This window comes from Parasteatoda tepidariorum, chromosome 5 (genome assembly GCF_043381705.1).
Source record: "Parasteatoda tepidariorum isolate YZ-2023 chromosome 5, CAS_Ptep_4.0, whole genome shotgun sequence".
In the NCBI taxonomy this organism is placed as follows: domain Eukaryota; kingdom Metazoa; phylum Arthropoda; class Arachnida; order Araneae; family Theridiidae; genus Parasteatoda; species Parasteatoda tepidariorum.
This window is the reverse complement of record NC_092208.1, coordinates 72,352,520-72,367,543: the sequence shown is the minus strand read 5'-3', so window position 1 is coordinate 72,367,543 and position 15,024 is coordinate 72,352,520. Positions and strand designations below refer to the sequence as shown.

The 15,024-nt window shown below is 31.4% G+C and overlaps 3 protein-coding genes across 3 annotated transcripts in view; all 3 read left to right on the top strand.

Moving 5' to 3' along the window:
- LOC122272511 (uncharacterized) overlaps positions 1–15,024 on the top strand; it is a 93,017-nt gene that overhangs the window by 6,789 nt on the left and 71,204 nt on the right. The window lies entirely within an intron of this gene.
- The window catches only part of LOC139424774 (uncharacterized), a 183,533-nt gene that overhangs the window by 138,793 nt on the left and 29,716 nt on the right, over positions 1–15,024 (top strand). The gene's annotated exons all lie outside the window — the stretch shown is intronic.
- The window catches only part of LOC122269920 (uncharacterized), a 33,259-nt gene that overhangs the window by 1,368 nt on the left and 16,867 nt on the right, over positions 1–15,024 (top strand). The window contains exons 2-3 of the mRNA XM_043045300.2: positions 3,601–3,647; positions 12,606–12,737. Of these exons, the coding sequence (XP_042901234.2) occupies positions 3,601–3,647; positions 12,606–12,737 (179 nt within the window). The remainder of the gene's footprint in view (positions 1–3,600; positions 3,648–12,605; positions 12,738–15,024) is intronic.

Genomic DNA, 15,024 nt, shown 5'->3' with positions numbered 1-15,024 from the left:
CTGTATACCTGTATTTTTAACTACACTAGAGGGTGACTGAGGTTAATTTCAAATAATGTCTTACAGGCATTTAATCTTAAATGTGATTTCGGTTCCTAGTATTTTCCTTCACTTGTTTCCAGGAATTTAAATAAGCAAACTGCACACGTTCGGCTTTTTCGGAAGGTTAATACTTTACTATTAGGCACGTGAATCAATGCATTCTATGTTTTCGTTTATATTTTGACAGGGTGGGAAAAGTGAACAATACTCATTGAGTGCAAATTTGTAATTTGCAATTTGGAGTTAGCTACATAGTATTTTGAATGTTTTAGGTAAGATTTGCGGTTATTTATTTAAATGTCACGAATATTTTAATGCAGTATATTTACTTTTTATATCAGGTATTACAAATCAACTGTAAATTTAAGAGTTATTGATTGCAGTAATGAATTTATATAAATTCTTTAATGAAATTAGGCTAAATGAGAAAAGTCACTTGGTTCTGAGCTTACGTATATTCTCGGATCGCGCACCTTCGTTCTCTGCTCGTCGGTCTTGAACAAGTCAGATATTGAAATCTAGACAAGTTAGGTTTCGTTTAATGTTTTTTTTTTCACATTGAGTTGAAGGAAATGAATCAAATCAATATTATGCCGATGGAACTAATAGTTAAGAAATTATGACGGTTTCATTTATGAAAATTGTAATTTTTGACCTTTACTCCCCTACTTATAAAACACATTTTCGAAACTAATAGTTTTATTACGTTAACTTTTTTTTTATTTGATGTAGCGTAAAAAGAAACTATTCATCATCACAAATATTAATGTCCATCTTAAATTTCATATGTGTTCCAAAGAGAGAGCAAAATACTCTTCCCGTTTGGCAAGTACAATCCTTCTAGATCAAACGTTTCCTTCTTTTACCTCTGACATAATGCGCCACTTTTTTGTACAATAATGTCCAACGTGTAAATATGTACAGGCACAAAACTGTACATTTTGCACGTAAAAGCTTTTGCAAGGTGTGAATTATTAATTTTATTCTCTCATTAAATTTTGTTTAACTTGGGAAACAATAATTTACCTGTATACCTGTATAAATAGATTAAACATAAAACAATACCTTTTATGTATGAAATCTAAATAACTTCGAAATTGTTAGTAATATCGATTTTAAACTGATTATATTCAATTCAGCGTAAAAAAATACGCGATAGAAATACCTCATTTGTCCAGATATCGATATTCAAGTTTGTGCCCATTTTCCCTAGAATAAATTGCTCCATTCTTTTAAAATTATGTATATAATAGCTACTAACAATGATAAAAATGCTATGATTTTCTCACAAAGGGATAAATGTTTTTGCCAAGCTGACGTCCTATCTATGAGCAATTTATGTGTAATTGAAGCTACACTTAAAGAGAATCATGGTCTTAGAAGATCACGAATCTATAATTTTTGTTCTTCATTAATGTTAAACTGTTTCATTTACAATTTGCATCTCTTTTTATTTATGCATCTTCCATTGAAACGCTATGTTACTGCGGACCTTTAAATATGTTGAAAAAAATATTGCATGAATTATTTACTTACGAAACCGAATGTCATCGCAACTAAAACTTCCGCAAATCTTGCACCATGTCTTAGAAATCCTTAATATGGAAAACCACGTAAAGCTTAATTCCCTGTGCATTTTATTCAATAACCGTCGTTGAACAGTCAACCCAATTTAGGGTTTACTACTAACAGTAGCCTTGAACCCAATCCAGAAGACAACGGAATCTCCTGGTTCAAGTGTTGGGATAAATTTGCCTTTGTGGAGGACTTTTTGATAAAACTAACCAGCATTTGCTTTGGAGAGGAAAATCATGGAAACGTCCCACGGTTAGCCTGACGGCAAGGGAAGTGTAACCCATGATCCGTCTACCACAGAGGATATTTTACTTCAGCATTGTGGTCGGTGCAAGCCGGATGCGGAATTCGTATCGACCAGCTAACGTTAGGATTCGAATCCGGTTCAAATCATTGGGATGCTAGTGCTCTATCCCCTAAGCCCTCACGGATCTTATTCCCTCCATTGTAATTTTAAATTTCTAAGTCTTACAATTTTTGCTTAGGAAAAAAAAACTGTAACATTAAGTTGAACACCCAAAACGGCGGCGGCTGTACTTACGATTTTTTTATAGATCGATATCAGCTATAAAGTATATATCTATCTAACTTTAAATTTAAAAAGTAAAACAATAACTTACTTCGAGAAATATGAATAACTAGGAGGCACCGCCCCCTGCTCGCTAACGCTCGCCAACCCCCGAGAATTGCTACGCAATCCTATGTGGTTCACGCCGTGAACCATGGCTCTCTGCGCTCGNACTTTAAATTAAAAAAGTAAAACAATAACTTACTTCGAGAAATACGAATAATTTTTAAAATGGATGGATAATCATTTAAAGTTAAGCACAGGTGACGCGAGGGGTTGAAATTCATCATAAGACTTCCGTGTTATTACTTCTCTAAAAATACGGATTTTTGATTCTTTATATTTAATACAGAGACATTTAAAATATGGAATTTTCTGATTGGCTTAGCAGAAGCCATTGTTTTAAAATAAAATAAAAACAATATTTCCTATTTGTAGTTTATAGTCGGTCCCTCAAACCTCTAAGAGATTTAAACTTCATTGATATGCATGCGAAATCACATGTTCTAAGCACTTCTGAAGTTATAAAATGATTTTTTTTAAGTATTTCTTGAGAAATACGATAAAATGTAGTAATATAGAAGTGTTTCTCGTATTTTGTCCATCCTCTGTATACAACCAATTTAAAATATATTTAAATACACACATTATAAATTAGATTTAAAATCAGCATCATTGTCATTAACAAATTTAACAAAAAATATTTTTTAACTGAAAATGATTTATTCAAATAAGTGACTATTTGTAACATGGTTGGTGTAACGAATGTATTTTTATTAGACTAGATTTATGAATAATTAATAAATATTTTCATGTTTGTGCTCTGATTTTTTTTGTACAGCTAACATATTTTTTTTGCTAACTTTTATGTATGCTTTTTTAAATAACTTGTTTTAATTATTATTCTTTTATTAATTTACTTTTATGCTATTTTCTAAATTTTTTGGGGGTTTCAAAACTTTCTTGATGTCAATAATATTTCTTTTATTGTATAAATCATGTTTATAAAAAGATATTTTTGTGTTGAATTTTGCCAGAATGAAATTTTTTGTCCTTTCCTAAGAAATAACTAAACATGAAATGATGCAGAATTTTTTAAATTACTGCGTGAAATAATTTTAGATACCCTATATATAGGTATAAATTTAGAAACCATACATAAAAATATAGCAATTTTAAATACCATTGATAAATAATTAACAATTTTAGATACCACACATAAATATATAATAATTTTAGAAACCATGCCAACAGGTATAAATTTAGATTTAGAAGTATATAATAATTTTTGGTGTCATATGCAGATAGAGAGCTGCCAGTTTCGTTTGGAAATTTAGTATTGTTACATTTTGAAGAATTATAAATGCTTTAAAAATTTATAAATGTAAATAAATGCTTTTATTATATATTTGCAGAAGTACTTGAAGAAGAAAAAATATGTTGGGATAAAATGCCCCAAAATGTAAGTAAAAAAAACAGTTTCGTTTGAAATTTAATCCGTTTTTTTTTCAAAAAAAGAAACATTGTTTATTAAAAATCTATTATAATTGCAAAAAATATAAAAGTAATTATTTCCCTCTTTTCTCAGCATCATTTAGTTTATATATCTTAACATAGAGACTCATAAAAGTATGAGCTGTTTTTTTAAGCTAGATAACAAACAATTAAAAGTATCTAAGAAAGAAAAAATCAACTGTCAAAGATGCAAAAAAATCAAAGATGCAGATTTGATCTCAACGATGCAAATCTGATGCAAATGCGTAAAAATTCGAGTACTAGGACTCAAGCTTAAGGGCTCACAGGGTTGACCTCAAATAGGATAAATTATTAGTGCAGATGATATTTAAAGTGGCGAAATCAGACACAAAAACGTATTTTCTCTGAATAAAAATACCTTTTTTTAGCTGGATTTGAATTCCTTGTTGAATGTTATTCTTAAATGGTGTGGGTGAAAATGTTGGTAATCTGAAAAATATAATCCGTAATCTGTAAAATATTGTTCCAATATGGTGGTCTCGGCAATAATAGACGTATTGTAATAAACTCAGCAATAATAGACGTATTGTAATAGTTTCGGCAATAATGACAGTTGGCCAAAGACGCGACTTGCTTCGATATTTATCTCTCGATGTCTGTCCCGTTGTCACACTGGAAACATATATCAGGGGCAAAAATTGTTTTAGACTGGGACACAGAATTCTTAGCTTCACCTAAAGCTAGCTACATGCATAGTAACCTATAGGCCCACATTGTAGACCCTCTATTAAGCCTATAATTATTTCCTCCGGTAGGGTACAGTAATACCCGTTGATATAATACATAGTCCAGTTTGAATATTATGAATTAATATTAAGGGGAGATATTGGGCCATGTTGTAATACAAAATAGTAATAGTGTTATAATAAAGGACAGAGAGATTTTTCCAACCATTTTTCAGCGGTTGAAGTATAGGAAATTGTTTACTTACTTTAAATTAATTCAGATTCTTACTGCTTCACTTGTTTAGGTTTAATTTATTGAATTGTAGTTTTTGCTCTTGTAGTCAGGATGAAACTGTAGAACACATCATATTTTATTGTAATTTATATTCAAATCAAAGAAAAAGCTTGAGAAAGGAACTGAGACACTCTGGTATTTCTTGGCCACCTGTTTTGTTCTTGTTTGTTAAATGTACTGAAAACCTAAATATTTTAAGCAACTTTGTTCACTACTTAAACTTTTTAATTTTGTTCTGTTTCTTTTTAATTGACAATTGTACTTAGCCCACTTACATCTGTAAGTCTCATGTTATACTTGGCGGAGAACGAGTAGTCGTGTAAAAAATTTTAGTAAAAAAAATAATAACTTGATCAGGGCAGTGGTTGAAAGTTAAGATTCCTTAATGTTAAGTATATATTTTTCCGTATTTCGCTATATCTAGAGACCTTTTTTAAGCGAATTTAGGAACAAAAGTATAAAATACTTTCTAATTGTAAGTAAAAACTATATATAATTTAGTACGAAAATTGATTTGATAAAATAATTTTTAATAGTTATCTATTATTTTATTTAATAATAAATGAAGCTTTACAAGAATGAAAGTTTACAAATGTAAGATTTACAAATTTTTGCATCTTTTTAAAAAAAGTAATTTTACACAGCAAAATACAAAATTTGAACGAAATCGGCTGAAAGCAGAAATTACTTTTCTTTTTTTTTCTTTCTTTTTTTGTACAATGAAAATTAAACATGCTTTTATATTATGACAAGACACTGACAAATTAGACCCGTGATGATTGTCTGATGACACCGGATCTCGCAAATTCAATTTCAGGAGCATGCGCGCTTTCTTACTTATCAATACGACACACATTTATCTCGTGTATCATCAACACCTTCTAGAACAAAGAAGGCCTCACCACGGATCAATTTAGTAGTCCGACGTAATGAACATAAACTGCGCATAGGAGGAAAAATAAAAAAGATGTCGCTACGTTTGGGTTACTAAAAGATAAATTTTCTTGCTTATGGAAATCGTGCTGAGGTCTTCTCTCTTCTAGGAGGTATTAGTTTGATGCGACAGTATGGCTTGCAAATGAGACGTGTACAATGAGCACATACGTCACATGTTTTTATTTTCCCCTTGATCTGCTTTTCATAATATTGTTGGAGTTATAAGTATTGTTTGGCATCTTGCGAAATTCAGATGGAAGGAAAAAAATGGTTGATTACCTGAACCCTAACGACAATTAAATCATAATTGGTTCAATATGGATCCTATATGAACATATATCGAGGGATCAATGTTGGAATGCCTAAATTTTTATAATATTGGTCCCATATATTGCCTATATTGGCTGAATAATGAATATAAAATATCGGATGAATCTGACAATTCTATCTAGGGCTGATATTGGTTGTAAATTGGCTGTAAAATATTCGGGTGAATCGGATAATAATATATGGGGCCAATATCGGATAATAAAGGTCCTCTGAACCCTTATTGAGCAAAGATTCGTGAACATTGGTTCAATAAGGGCACAAGTTGTTTTCCTGCTGGAGAAACGCGATCATAAATTTGATGTGCTGAAAAACAAACATCATTAGCATTCAAAAAGAGTTCAGAACTTTTGGAAGTCTGCCATATATATCTTATCATTTTATTACAATTTAGCAATAGTAATTTATGATGAAATTTTGCACAGCAAGTTCTGTATTATGATGAATACCCACCTATCGCCTTTGCGTCAGATGGCACAAAAGGCATCAAGTCTCTTTTTTCTAGGCCTTTCTGTCCTGAGTCGGTCCTCTTGCCTCGTCGCATCCATTTAGTTTTTCTTGCACAAATTTCGGAGCATTTATCCCAATAGCAATAAAAAAGGGCCCTTATTGGTACATTATGCACGAATCTTGACTCTTGGGTTCAAAGGGCCGTTATTTTTCGGATATTAATAGATAGAATTAACCGATATTCTACATCTACTTTATAACCAATATCGGTCCTGTAGAGAATTGTCAGCTTCACCTGCTATTTAATATTCATTATACAGCCAATATAGGCCATTCTAGGATGATCAATATTAAGAAATTACTGTATGCGCTGCTAGAGAGGCAGAAGGTGTCGCAATAACATAGCGCGTGGCATGGTCAATCTGAACTAGCATATTGGCGTTACCAGATTTTGATTGCTGAAAGCAAATGATGTGACCATTAGACACAATCGGCAATTGCTGTAATAAGCCATAAGGTTTGGCAGTCCGACGATTAACAATTTGACATTTATGATAACTTCGAACTTATATTCTGGTATCCTTTCTCATTTGCAGCAGCCAAAAGCGCTGCTGCACGTTGTGAAGAGTTTTCTTGCATCTATATATCCGACATCATCTTGGCAAGCAATCAATGTCCTGTCTTTCATGGATTTCGGTATCACCACAACAGTTTTCAATCCATTATCCTTAAGTCTTACAAGCGTATTGTTCTCAATCTTGTAATTGCATATTGCAATAGACAAAGTCTTTTTATTGGGGCTAACTTCTTTGAGCAGGCGAAAAACATACTGACAAAAGTCATCTCTGCTCTGTTTTTCACAAATCTGAGATTCACGGCTTGCAGTAACAGTTACACAAATAGCTGGTTTTTGATAACGTGAGAGATAATCGGCAATAACATTTTCTTTTCCCGGTCGATAAATAGTCGCAAAGTCAAATTGAGCAAAATCCACCAAATAGCGAGCGAATTTCCGATTGAGCGATGATTTCGTAACAACATATGCAGTCGTATAGTTGTCTGTTATCAGCTGAAATTTGTGACCAATAAGATATAGACGGAATTTTTCAGTAAGTGCCCAGTGTTCAGCAGCACACTCCAGCTCATTGCTGTGGTAGAGTGTTTCAGCATCTTTTAAAGTCCGTGATGCATATTCAAGGATTCATCGTTTTCAATTTTGCTCCTGAGATAAACATGCACCTAATCCTGAATAGGATGCGCCCGTTTCTACAAAGGTTGGTTGTCCTTGTTTGAAGAACGCAAGAATAGGAGAGGTAGTAATCATGGTTTTCAAAGTCTCGAATTTTTGATGTTGGTCATCAGTTAAAGTGATTGTCGCATTACTTGTGTACTTTTCTAATCCTTTGAGAATAATTGTGAGTATTTTTGCAACAACTGCATAATTTCGAATGTGCTTTCTAAACTGATTGGCGAATCCAAGAAAACTGCTGACTTCATAAATTGTTTTTAGAGTAGAGTAACGTTCAACTGCAGCTGTGCGTTATGGATCAGGGCGTTCGTCATCTTGGGAATGAATTCGACCAAAAAGAGAAATTTCTGATACAGAAAATTGCCCCTTTCCTGGATTTAGCTTGAATCCAGCTGTACGAGTAGCTTGAAAAGTATTGTAAATAACTTTGAGGTGGTAATCAAAATTATCATGTGAAGTTGAAATGTCGTCTATGTATGTATTTACGTCATGTACAGCAAGGTGGGCGTAAGTACATTTTATTGCTCTTATCATCGTAGATGGGCCGTTAATGACAAAAATTGTCTTCCTTCGAATTTATTTTTCATCTTATTAGATTTTGCATTCATTTTCATGGTTCTTGTTTTATTCTTGTTCATTTGTATTCAGGTTAGATTTTTTTATTATTTACTAAATTTTTTGGTTTTCTTTTCAAGACAGATAAATCTAGATGAAATCAGGATTACGTCATCTGCATAATCGAAATCTTCTAGGGTGAAGATAAAATTCCATCTCATTTCTCTTTTTTCATTTTTGATTGTATTATTCATAGTTCAGTTAATAGTAATTATAAATAAAAATCTAAACAATACGCATCCTTAGCTTTCTCAGTCCTGCCATTAATACTTGTCATCAAAGAAGTCTGTAAATAATATATCTAAAATAATATCTGTAAATATTATAGCATAGAAATATATATAAAGGATTAAATATTTAGAAATGCAAGTATGAAATATTTTGCAAAATTGCATTTTAAAGGTTTCTTGATGCCAAAAACTCACCCATTACCGAGCTGGTCGGGTGACAATTTTAAAATTTAGAATTGGAACTCCCACTTATTACTTATTATTGATTGCAGATTTGGATTCTCCAGAAAAATTTGCTGTCACATTTAAACTTAATGTAATGTGGCAATTTAATTTCTAATTTTACCTAAGCCTTTAATTTTTCTTTAAACATTATTCTTTTTTTCAATTTAGCAATTTTAACTTTCTTATTGACCTTTCTCATGATCATTGCGGTCATCGCACTTCTTGTGGGGGAAGTCAATCAACCCCTCTATTCACGCCTTTCTTTTTCTTCTTTTAATTTTAGGGGGGCTAACTAACCAATCTCTTTCCTTTAAATTTCAAACTCTCCGCCTCTTTAAATTTAATTAGCCGTAATTTTTCTGATCTACCCCAGTTAAGGAATTTTTTTAAGTCCTTTAAAAATACATTCTCACTCTCCAGCCTTCGGGCAGGTTACCTTTTTTTCTCCGAGATGCGGACTTCGGTCCGTATCAAGGACATTTATGTTTTACATCTTTTTCTCAGCCAGCCTATAATTTAAATTAAATCTGTGAAATTAATTTCTGTATTTTTAATAGCTTCATTTTTACCTTTAGTTTTTTTTTTTATTAAAGACCCTCTCGAATTTAAGTTTTCTAGCTATGAATATCTTTTCTATAGTTAAATTTCTCGTTTTATTTATTTTAATCTTATTCATGACACCTCCTATTTCTTTATTCTCTTGTCATCCATTTTTATTAAATGGCATTCCTAATGTTAATTGTGTTATCCAATTTTCCACTAAATATATTGTGAGTTGTTTTGAAATAAATGTTCACGGTCGTTAAAATTTATGTGTTCATCTCTTCATTTGCTGTTCTCGTCAAATTCTACTGCATGTGGCGGGTGAGTTTGTAATTCTGTTTTGGGCATGCTTTCTTTTTTTATATTGGAAACATCAGCTCATTCCATTTATCTTAAATGTTAAATTGTATCTAGATATAGCATGACTTTATCGTATTTATCTTTAATATCTAACTTATTTTAGTTTCGCCCTTTTTCCAAATTTGGTGATACCAATTTCATCCAATTTGTTCAAACCTCACACTCTGTGACCCTTTGAACCTATTGGGTTATTGTTATCCCACATTAGCATTGTACTACCACTTTCCTTAACGATCACATCCCAATTAATTTAATTTAATTATCTTTTATATGTTTCGGTCCTTAATTTATTTATCATGACATTTCAATCATTTACCTATTTTTAATCATGACTATATCCAGAGATACATCCAGTTATGCAACCCATCCATTTTAATAACAATACATAAATAACTTTACTTTACTTTATGCGCACCAAACCAAAATATAATATTTTATTAAACTCTTACATTTGCTTTATTTGATTTTGTTATCACTGAATGCATTTTTAAAATATTTTACACTCGTATTCATAGAGTTCTGATCCAATGCATTTTTCTCGAAATATTTGACAGTTTTCATACTTTTTGACACCTTGTATAACATGAGCATACTATATGTAAGGTGTTTTTTTTCCTACCCTGTATTTTTAAAATTTCTGCAAAAATTGAAAAGCAAAAGGAAACACATTAGTGGTTAATTATTATTTAACCGAGAAAAAAACAAACAAAAGCACTTTCGAAATCTGGCGAATCATGATACAGGGAGGCGAGAGTAAAAATCAACAAGACAGAATCAATAATCAGAGAAAAGTTTAAAACTGATTATTAAAAACATCTTCAAGTTTCAAAACCCCTATGAAACCTGCCTTGATGTTAATTGTATTCGCCTACATTTGCTGTAATTTGTCAGATTTCCATAGTGTTAAATATTGATTTATAATGTCTACTTTCATGCTGCGATTTATATTTTCATGTCCTAAACTGCTAAAAATTCCAAAAATTGTGTGCCACATTGCACAAAAAATTGGTATTCATTTGCTGGCAATATAAAATGGAGCTCAATTTTACCATATTTTGGTGTTTGCACTAGCTCCAAATATCACTAGAAGGTTGCACCCAAAGTAGGAACTTTGAAGAAACAAAACACCTTTTTCTTTCTTTTAGGAAAGTTGCACCATTATTAGGTACAGTGAACTCTCACTTATGCACGGGTCTAAGGGGCCAAGAGAAAAAAGCGCATAAGTGAAAGAGGAGCATAAGTGAAAAACTTCAGAATTCTAAAACACAGCGTAAACTGTAGTGACAATATGAATAAATATGTTTCTAAGGATTAAATGTTAATATTTATACTGTTTTGGTACTTACTATAATCATACAAAGAAAAAATTTAACATACCTTAACACAATTTATTTTCTTACAAAATAATCATAATACATGTTTGTATTTGTTTTTGCCGACGTTATTCAAAAACAGTTTTTTCCAGTTCATATAAATGGGATAAGGGGGAGTTACAGAAGCAAAATTAAATTGTAAGTAGTCAGGACAGGAATAGTGCCTAAAGCTTTCAATACTGCTGTGTGATTTGGAGGAACTTTATCATCTCGTCAGTATCATCTACCACGTTCTCATCGTTCACAAGTTTTAGTTAGATATAAATAAACAGTTCTTCACAAAAAATTTGAGTTTTTATGGGAGGGGGTGATACATCACATGATAAGTTTCTAAGAAAAGTACTTGACGTCATAATATGCTGCACAATAAGTTGTTCAAGTACTTTTGTCACTAAACAGATCACCTCCTTTTATTTACTCATAATGTCCATCTGACTGCAAGTAAGTGATCGCGGTCTCTTTCATCTTTCGTATTCCAGGTGTCTTTTTTTTCTCTAGAAAACAGCATGGGAGTAAAACTAACCTCTGGACAAGAGGAATGGTCATTTTCTAAAAGATGAATGAGCTTTCATTGTTGTTGGTGTAGCAGATAAGACACCCTATTCAAAATTCTAGAAAGAATGTCTTTCCAGAAACAGCAAAAATGAAAAGGACACAGGGGGAAGCAAATTCAATAGGATCTAACAACATATATTTCTTTTTATCTGTAACAAGGATTGCTTATTTGCTTCATTTTTAATTTAAAACATTTTTTTAAAAAAAAAATATTTAAAGGATTAAAAAAATAAAATGTTAGCCTAAAGTTTCGGCACATAATTGAAAATTTTATTTTTAGAGCGACGCATAAACGAAGGATGTTTATCATTATTTTCCCATCTAATGTACTGGGACCTATAAAAATCGTCGTATAAATGAAAAAGGTGCATGAAAGAGGTGGTGCATAAGTGAGAGGTCACTGTATTTCCAAATGGCTCAAATTCAGGCCGAAGTTGCTATTTACCGTAAAAAAATTATTTACCGTAAGTAGGTTATTTTAGGACACACCTCTAACTATTTTACACCGTCGACCAAATTTAAAAAGGCAACATAAAAAAATGAGAAAAGGCAACGTATAAAATAATTAATGCAAATGCGTGCATTTACCTATATTTGCCTAAGTTAATACTTGAAACAACATGCCTTAGCCGTCCCGATACACCGAGAGAGAGTTGTAAAGAAAAAATGGCGTCGTAAGCAAATATCGTTCAGTTTACAGTCACCGTCAAAGTTTTGTGCCTTTTATCGAATATCGGGGCAGTTAGTTGCACTAAAGAAGTATTTTTTGATCATACTTCACAATTTATGGTGCAACTAAAATAAAATGATCCTTCCTTTAGTTAGACTTTGGGATAATGAAACACTTTGCACCAAATAATAACTGGTTTCAAGATTTACCGAGGGTTTTTTTATTTTTAATTTTTATAGTACGTTCATTTTGTTGATTCAAAAAACGCATATTAAGGGTGGTTTTTATGGAACACTTTTTACTCAAGAAGTTCACTGATACTTTATGATTACATTGATGGTATATAAAATTTTTTTATAGCTATTCAGTGAATTTTTAAATTATATTTCAGGTTTTTAACTTTGTTAGAGAGACAGTGATTGCACAATGTGATCTCAATGGTGAATCTGGATTGCCACTTTGCGAAGAGGGAAATGTAACTTCATGCCTTTTGCCTTATATGTGTTCGAACAAAGAGAAATTCGTAAGGACGTTTTAAGCAATTTATTACCATTTCCAAAAATATATATTGTCAGTTTTTTTTACTTAAAACTACTAATTATTTATTATGCGACTTATTACCTAAAAAGTGAATCAAATTTTAGTATATAACTTAAATTTTTCGACTTTAAATTAAAAATAAATAATAAAAATTTCGTAATTTTCCACCACAAAAAGTGCTTATCTTATTTATTCAATTAAAACGTCTTATTATTACCAGTCTACTTTGGTAACTATCCTCCCTTTACTCACGGAATTACCATGATGGGTTAAACAATTAATTAATTACTAGTGGGCAGCGCTCCCTGCTCGCTAACGCTCACCAATCCCCGAAAATTGCTACGCAATCTTTGCTTCGCTCGCTGCTAACTTAGGTACATTGAAAATGCACAAAATTCTAAGCATTCAAAACAATAATTCAAATCCATATAACAACTTCTTAAAAAAAAAACAACATCTTTTTAATAAATACTAAGTCATTAAAATAAGTTTGAATTCAAATAAATGGCATGTAATTCGTTAAACCTATTAGAAATGTGCTATAGTATAAAATCTTAAAGCGTAACAGCACGACTGAGACTCATTTTTCAATGAACAACTAATAACAATAATAAAATAAATAAATTCGTGATATAAATCAAAAATCGCCAAATAAATTCGTGGTATAAATCAAAAATCGTCAAATAAATTCGTAATATGTAAATTCGTGAAAAAAAAAACGTTCTCGGCAAAATACTAAAATAGAGATCTATCGACAAAGACTACTCACTTCTGCCTAGCTTAATAGTATGAGATTGCCGCAGCTGATAATATTCTCTCTGGTTATTTAAGTTTTCGTTTCTAAAAGCGCTATATGTTGAGTCACCTCAGTAGATTTGGCATGTTACATTTTTAGCGGCAATCATTGGTCGATTTTCTAGCGTTGCCATTCGGGGAGTTGTAATGAGGCTTTTTTTTGTCGCCGTGTAAGAGAAATATATATATAGATTGAGGTCTTAAAAAATGTCTGACTGCGCACATAATTTGAAATAAATGTGAAAGAAAATAAGTCGCAAAAACCCTCCCAAAACTACTAAGAACTACTAAAAATAGTTTTATTAAAAAAAAGGTGACCCATATAGTTTGAAATAAAAAAAATATGAAACAATCCGAATTACTTTTGATCTAATGATTAGAGTTTCATGAACTAAAACTCAATCTTAACGGTTTGAAGGGATGATTTCAAACATGCTGAATAGACATACCTTTCTTCCCCGTCGGATTTGGGTTCCTTACCCTCAAAATGTAAGGGGTTGGAGCTATCTAGATAATATGGACCAGATTGTTTGATCCGGAGAGCCGTTCAAAATTTGAACCTCTTAATGTAAATTATATCTTTTGCGTATTTCGCCGTATCTCGAGAAATTTTTAAGTGAATCGAAAAATTCTTGTATACAATTACATAAATTCGCGCATCCAAAGATAATTACACAAAAAATTACTTTTTATTTTTTTTAATGATAGTCGAAAAAATTTTGATCTGTAAGGAACTTAAATTTTTACGTCATTAGAAAAAAAAATAATTTTATAGGGAAAAATACAAAATTTGAACGAAATCGATCAAATAGTTTTGGAGAAATAGAATATTTTAAAAATCCGATATTTAAAGTTCGATATCTCTTGGAACTATTCTTCCGATTTCATAAAAAATTTTGTATTTTTGCTGTAAAATGGTCAATTGCATTATGTGAAATGGTCAAAAAATTTTTATACCTTGAAATTCAAAGTTTTTTCGACTATTATTAAATAAAATAATAACAAATACTGATTAAAAATTAATTTTTGCATATTCTTCTTTAGATAAACGAATTTTATAATTGCGTACAAAAAGTTTTTGATTCGCTTAAACAATTCTCGAGATATGGCAAAATGTAATAAGTACAACACATCACAAGAAAATAAAAGTGTACTAAAATAGGAGGGTATCTTATTATATAAAACGCTAATACGTACGTATGTATCAATAAAACCAAAATTTAATTTTTAATTGATTGGATTCGGCGCGCAAGAGCACGTAGTGAACATCATATGGCTAATCCATGTTATATAAAACGCTAATAAGTTTTAATTGATAGGCTTCGGCGCGCAAGAGCACGTAGTGAGCATCATATGTCTATCTATCTCCGATTGTCACCGAGAAAAAAACGGTTGGTTGGTTATGAGTACTGAAATAGTTCCTTTTCATTGGCAGAAATGAGAAGTGTTATGCTATTGCTATTTTATTTTGAATT